The sequence below is a fragment of the Pristiophorus japonicus genome, chromosome 23, assembly GCF_044704955.1.
Source record: "Pristiophorus japonicus isolate sPriJap1 chromosome 23, sPriJap1.hap1, whole genome shotgun sequence".
NCBI lineage: Eukaryota > Metazoa > Chordata > Chondrichthyes > Pristiophoridae > Pristiophorus > Pristiophorus japonicus.
Genome location: NC_091999.1, coordinates 65,552,329 through 65,559,267, shown reverse-complemented (window position 1 = coordinate 65,559,267; position 6,939 = coordinate 65,552,329). Strand labels below are relative to the sequence as shown.

The 6,939-nt window shown below is 42.3% G+C and overlaps 1 protein-coding gene across 1 annotated transcript; it reads left to right on the top strand.

Moving 5' to 3' along the window:
* Window positions 1–243: 243 nt before the first annotated feature.
* LOC139235395 (probable G-protein coupled receptor 139) lies at window positions 244–6,704 on the top strand. The gene is made up of 2 exons (XM_070866529.1): window positions 244–313; window positions 5,875–6,704. Exons 1-2 carry the CDS (start codon window positions 244–246, stop codon window positions 6,702–6,704), a joined length of 900 nt encoding a protein of 299 aa, XP_070722630.1.
* Window positions 6,705–6,939: the final 235 nt, after the last annotated feature.

Here is a 6,939-nt window from a genome sequence, read left to right as displayed (position 1 = left end):
GCGGCATCAAGTTTTGGCCATTCGACTGAATCAAACTGAGAGTTCATTCGACAGGATTAATCTGTTTGTTTAACCGTTCTAACTGATATAAATGTTGATGTCCAATGACTGTAACTAACATTAATGTTGATTCTGTCTAATTGTGTCTCTGGAGGTTTAACATTAGCTATAATAAGGGATCCCCTGAATGTCGATCAGAGCACATGCAGTATCCCGAACAGACATCACTGCTTCTCACAGAAAATGCACGCTCCGCCCAGAGGTCGAGTCTACGCCATTTACTACACTGCCCTTGCAGCTATTGCTGTCCCAGGTAAAGTATTTCAGTAAGCTAATAACCGTAAAAACCGTTAGTTACCTGGATGGACTCAAAAACGATATAGTGACCACAATTTGTGCAATGTGTTTCTCTCAGATCATATGAGCAGAAGATGAGAATAGTGAATTTAGCCTTCTGAACGTCTCAGAATTGAACGCACCTTCATCTTCATAGAGAAAGACACGGATGAATTGGTGATAGTCAGCATAGATTTCTTAACGGAAGGTCATGTCTGACGAACTTAATTGAATGATTTTTGGCGCTAACAAGGAGCATTGATGAGGCTGGTGCGTTTGATGTGGTGTATATGGATTTCAGCAGGCTTTTGACAAGGTCCCACATGGCAAACTGGTCACGAAAGGGAATGCCCATGTGATTCAAGGCCAAGTGGAAAGTTGGATACAAAATTGGCCCAGAGACATTGAAGCAAAGGGCTGATGGGTGTTTTGAGTCTGGAAGGCGATTTCCAGTGGGCTTCCGCAGGGCTCAGTACTAGGTCCCTTCCTTTTTGTGGTATTTATCAATGATTGAGACTGGATTGGAGGTAGTATGATTAAGAAGTTTGCAGATGATACAAACATTGGCTGCATGCTTGATAACAAAAAAGAAAGCTAAAGACTGCAGGAAGATATTAATGAATTGGTCTCGTGTGCAGAGAAGTGGCAAATGTAATTCAATCCGAAATAGTGCGAGGTACTGCATTGGTGGAAGGATATCAAGGCAGCGGAATACACAGTAAATGATAGGACACTAAGAATTGTATGGGAACAAAGAGACATTGGAGTGCATCTACAAGGATACCTGAATGTAGCAGGCCAGGCAGATAAGATGGCCAAAAAGCCAAAAGGGATTCTTGCATTTATTAGCTGAAGCATACAATGCAGGAGCAATGTGGTTAAGCTTGAACTGCACAAAGCACTAGTTAGGATATAGCTGGACCACTGCGTGCAGTTCTGGTCACCGCACTACAGTAAAGATGTGATTGCTCTACAGGGAGTAGAGAGGAGATTTATGATGATGTTGCCCTGACTGGAGAATTTTTCTATGAGGAAAGATTGGATAGACTGTGGCTCTTTTCTTTGGAATAGAGGAGGCTGAGGGGATAACGTATTGAGGTGTACAGATCATGATGGGCCTAGATAGAGAGGATAGGAAGGACCTATTTCCCTCAATAGAGGGGGCAACAATTAGGGGGCATAGTGTTATAGTAATTGGTAGGAGGCGTAGAGGGGATTTGAGGGGATCTTTTCACTCAGAGTATGGTCGGGAATGAAACTCGGTGCCTGAAAGGGCAGTAGATGCAGAAATCCTCAGCAGTGTAAAAATAGTTGTTTATCAGAACATAAGAACGTAAAAAATAGGACCAGGAGTGTGCCATACAGCCCCTCGAGCCTGCTCCTTCAATTACTACGATCATGCCTGATTCCATCGTGATCTCAGGTCCACTTACCTCCCCGCTCCCCATAACCCCTTATTCGCTTATCAGTTAAGAAACTGTCTATCTCTGTCTTAAATTTATTCAATGACCCAGCTTCCACTGCTATGTGAGACTGCAAATTCCACAGATTTGCAACGTCCTGAAAGAAGAAATTCCTCCGCATCTCAGATTTAAATGGGCGGCCCATTATTCTAAAATTATGCCCCCTATTTCTATTCTCCCCCATCAGTGGAAACATCCTCTCTGCATGCACCTTGACAAGCCCCCTCATAATCTTATGCGTTTCGATAAGATCACCTCTCATTCTTATGAATTCCAATGAGTAGTGGCCCAACTTACTTAACATTTCCTCATAAGTCAACCCCGTCATATCCTGAATCAACCTCGTGAAATTTCTCTGAACTGTCTGCAAAGCAAGTATGTCTTTACTTAAATATTGAAACCAAAACTGGACGCAGTATTCCAGTTGTGGCCTCATCAATGCCCTGTATAACTGTCGCAAGAATTCCCTCATTTAATACTCCGTCCCATTTGCAATAAAGGCCAATATTCCATTGGCATTCCTGATCACTTGCTGTACCTGCACACTAACCGTTTGTGTTTCATGTACAAGTACCCCCAGGTCCCGCTGTATTGCAGCATTTTGCAAATTTTCTCCATTTAAGTAATAACTTGCTCTTCGAGTTTTTTCCGCCAAAGTGTATTACTTCACAGTTTCCAACGTTATACGCCATCTGCCAACTTTTTCCCAACTCACTTAGCCTGTCTATGTTTTGTTGCAGGTGTTTTGTGTCCTCCTGACAAATTGCATTTCCTCTCATCTTTGTATCGTTAGCAAAATTGGCGAGGTTACTCTCGGTCTCTTTATCCTAGTCATTAATATAGATTGTAACTAGCTGCGGTCCCAGTTCCGATTCCTGCGGCACACCACTCGTTACCGATTTCCAACCAGAGAAGGCACTATTTATTCCGACTTTCTGTTTTCTGTTCGTTGGCAAATCCTCTGTCCATGCTAATATGTTATCCCCAATGCCATAAACTTTTATCTTGTGCAGTACCATTTTATATGGCACCTTGTCAAATGCTTTATGGAATAACAAATACTCCACATCCACTAGTTCCGCTTTATCTACCCTGTTCGTTACATCCACAAAGAATTTCAGAAATCTGTCAAACATGATATCCCCATCACAAATCCATGCTGACTCTGCCTGCCTGAATTATGCTTTTCCAAATGTCTTGCTACTGCTTCTATAATAATGGACACCAACATTTTCCCAACCACAGATGTTACGCTAACTGGTCTATAGTTTTCTGCTTTTTATCTGTCTCCTTTTGTAAATAGGGGCGTTACATTTGCTCATTTCCAATCTGCTGGGACTTCCCCAGAATCCAGGGAATTTTGGTAAATGACAACCAATTCATCCACTATCCCTGCCGCTACTTCGCTTAAGACCCTAGGATGCGGGCCATTATATTAGTGCATTTATCCGCTTTAATCACATTATCTTACTAAGTACCTCCTTCTTAATGACTGTGATTGTCTTCCGTTGCTTCGCCCCTCCCCCCTCTCCCCAAAAAACCCTTGACCATCCACCGTTGGGATATGTTTAATGTTCTCTTCCATAAAGACTGATACAAAATATTTGTTCAAATTTTCTGCCATCTCCATGTTCACTGTCACTAATTCCCTTTGCAGTGCCGTAAACTACAAGGTTACGGATGAAGAGCTGAAACGTGGCATTAGGCTGGACTCTTCTATGTTGGCCAGCGCGGACACAATGTCCCGAAGTAACCTCCCTCTTTCCATTCTGTAAACTTACATGGTTCCATGAGCTATGTGAAAAAAGGGGCTTCAATTGATAGTCACGGATCTAATAATTAATTAAATTAAAACTCACGCTAATTTTCTGCAATTCAAATTCGACTACATAGCAATGCAGAAAATGAATAGCTGCTTTCCTGAATTATCAAACTGTTGGATATATCAGAAAAAACAAAACGACTTACATTGATGAGGCGCTTTTCACAAACTCAGGACTTCAAAAAGCGATTTACAGCCAATGAATTAATTTTGAAGTTCAGCCATTTTTGCAATTCAGGAAGTGCGGCAGCAAATTTGTGACTCGCAAGATTCCACAATAAATGTATTTATAACCAGACAATCTGTTTCTTGTGAAGTTGATTGAGGGATAAATATTTGCCAGGACACCGGGAATCACTCACCTGCACATCTTCGAAAAGTGCCATGGGATCCTTTACATATGTGAATCACTGACTGTGTTCATAGGTTAACCATTTGTTGATAAATGCAGCATTATTCAATCCAACATTTCAAACAATTGATTTACTGATTTATTATACACTTATTTAATTCAACGAATCGTCTTATTGAAAGTAAGTTAAGATGAACATTTCGAAACAATGAAATGAATGCTTACTTTATTAATACATCTTATTCCGGGAACACGTTGATCCCGGGTTTCTGTCCGTTTTATAACCCCGACCAAGTCTCGATCCTTTTCTGCATTTCCACATTCGCTGCTCCTGACATCTTTCCTACAAACGCTGCTCTTCTCCTCCTCAGGCAGGTTTCTGTTATTTTAATTATCATTGCACAATCGACTCTTTTTTTAATCCATTTGAAAGGTATACAAATGTCCAGTAAAGTGGACAAAGGAGAACCAGTTGATGTGGTATATTTGGACTTTCAGAAGGCTTTCGACAAGGTCCCACACAAGAGATTAATGTGCAAAGTTAAAGCACATGGGATTGGGGGTAGTGTGCTGACGTGGATTGAGAAGTGGTTGTCAGACAGGAAGCAAAGAGTAGGAGTAAACGGGTACTTTTCAGAATGGCAGGCAGTGACTAGTGGAGTGCCGCAAGGTTCTGTGCTGGGGCCCCAGCTGTTTACATTGTACATTAATGATTTAGACGAGGGGATTAAATGCAGTATCTCCAAATTTGCGGATGATACTAAGTTGGGTGGCAGTGTGAGCTGCGAGGAGGATGCTATTAGGCTGCAGAGTGACTTGGATAGGTTAGGTGAGTGGGCAAATGCATGGCAGATGAAGTATAATGTGGATAAATGTGAGGTTATCCACTTTGGTGGTAAAAACAGAGAGACAGACTATTATCTGAATGGTGACAGATTAGGAAAAGGAAAGGTGCAACGAGACCTGGGTGTCATGGCACATCAGTCATTGAAGGTTAGCATGCAGGTACAGCAGGCGGTTAAGAAAGCAAATGGCATGTTGGCCTTCATAGCGAGGGGATTTGAATACAGGGACAGGGAGGTGTTGCTACAGTTGTACAGGGCCTTGGTGAGGCCACACCTGGAGTATTGTGTACAGTTTTGGTCTCCTAACTTGAGGAAGGACATTCTTGCTATTGAGGGAGTGCAGCGAAGGTTCACCGCACTGATTCCCGGGATGGCGGGACTGACATATCAAGAAAGATTGGATCAACTGGGCTTGTATTCACTGGAGTTCAGAAGAATGAGAGGGGACCTCATAGAAACGTTAAAAATTCTGACGGGTTTAGAAAGGTTAGATGCAGAAAGAATGTTCCCAATGTTGGGGAAGCCCAGAACCATGGGTCACAGTCTGAGGATAAGGGGTAAGCCATTTAGGACCGAGATGAGGAGAAACTTCTTCACCCAGAGAGTGGTGAACCTGTGGAATTCTCTACCACAGAAAGTAGTTGAGGCCAATTCACTAAATATATTCAAAAGGGAGTTAGATGAAGTCCTTACTACTCGGGGGATCAAGGGTTATGGCGAGAAAGCAGGAAGGGGGTACTGAAGTTTCATGTTCAGCCATGAACCCATTGAATGGCGGTGCAGGCTAGAAGGGCTGAATGGCCTGCTCCTGCACCTATTTTCTATGTTTCTATGTTTCTATGAATGGATTCTGTTTCCTTATCGATCCCCATTATAAATGCAAGTTATTATCTTTCATACATCCGAGCTCTCCGGTCTGTTGCACTTTGGATGATGAAATGATTTTCATCGCTTCTAGTATCAAAGCTGCAATCTTTCTATAATTTCGGACAACGTGTCAATTTTTAGAAGTTTACTGTCATTTTTCATCTCTCTCTCTCTCTCACCTTCTTGCAGTTAATATAATGGCGATTGTGATCCTGTCCCGAGGAAGGTGCGGTCTCCCCAATTGTATCACTCGGTACCTGCTGTCGATGACGGATCTCCTGGTCATTTTCACCGCTGTGATATTAAATCGGATTCCGGCTATTTATTTTCCAGGTAGCTTCCTGTCCATCACTCCCGTGTGCAGTCTCAGAATTGCTTTAATTTATGCAGCCAGAGACAGTTCCGTCTGGTTAACGGTCGCTTTCACCTTTGATCGATTTGTGGCCATTTGTTGCCAGAAGCTGAAAACAAAATACTGCACCGATAAAACAGCGGCCGTGGTGATTGGAATGGTCTGTGCACTGGTCTGTCTGAAAAGCGTTCCCTGGTATTTTATACACGAGCCCTTGTACAAAATTGACAATGTCCCGTGGTATTGCAAATTGAAGAAAATCCGTTATGCTTCACCCATATGGAGAACGTTTGACTGGTTCGGCCGTATTCTAACACACTGTCTCTCGTTCATTCTGATCTTTTTGCTCAATGCTGTAACCGTCAGATACATTCTAGCGGCCAGTAGGGCCCGCAGCAGGCTCCGGGCCCACAGCAATGAGGAGATTCAGAGTGACCCAGAGATGGAGAGCCGGAGAAAGTCAATCGTTTTACTCTTCGCCATCTCGGGAAGCTTCATCCTGTTGTGGATGACGTATCTTGTACAGCTCTTATTAGAGCGATTTATTAGTGATTACAAAATCAAAAGTTTTAGTGATCCCAAATTTGTCCTGCAAGAAAGCGGAAATATGCTTCAGCTGTTGTGTTGCTGCACCAACACTTTTATTTATTGCAGTAACTCAGAGTAAATTCAGAGAGGAGTTAAAGAACGCTGTCAAATACCCGCTGAATATTCTAGTTAAATGAATAAAATAATGAAAGTACAAACCCCAGGTTTCATTGTGCATTGTGAGAATGCCCATGGACCGCTTCAGTGTTTGGGAAACAATGTTATTGAAATGAAATAAATACATTAGGGCTGTAACTTCAATATAGCCCGGGATTGGGCAGTATCTTTATAAAATATTGGAGAATTAGTGTCTG

What these genes read in the sequence shown, in the direction of transcription:
- LOC139235395 (XM_070866529.1), top strand. Translation starts at nt 244, where the DNA reads ATGCACGCTCCGCCCAGAGGTCGAGTCTACGCCATTTACTACACTGCC. An exon ending in TGCAGCTATTGCTGTCCCAG is followed by an intron (nt 314 to 5,874) that starts GTAAAGTATTTC and finishes ACCTTCTTGCAG; the next exon opens with TTAATATAATGGCGATTGTG.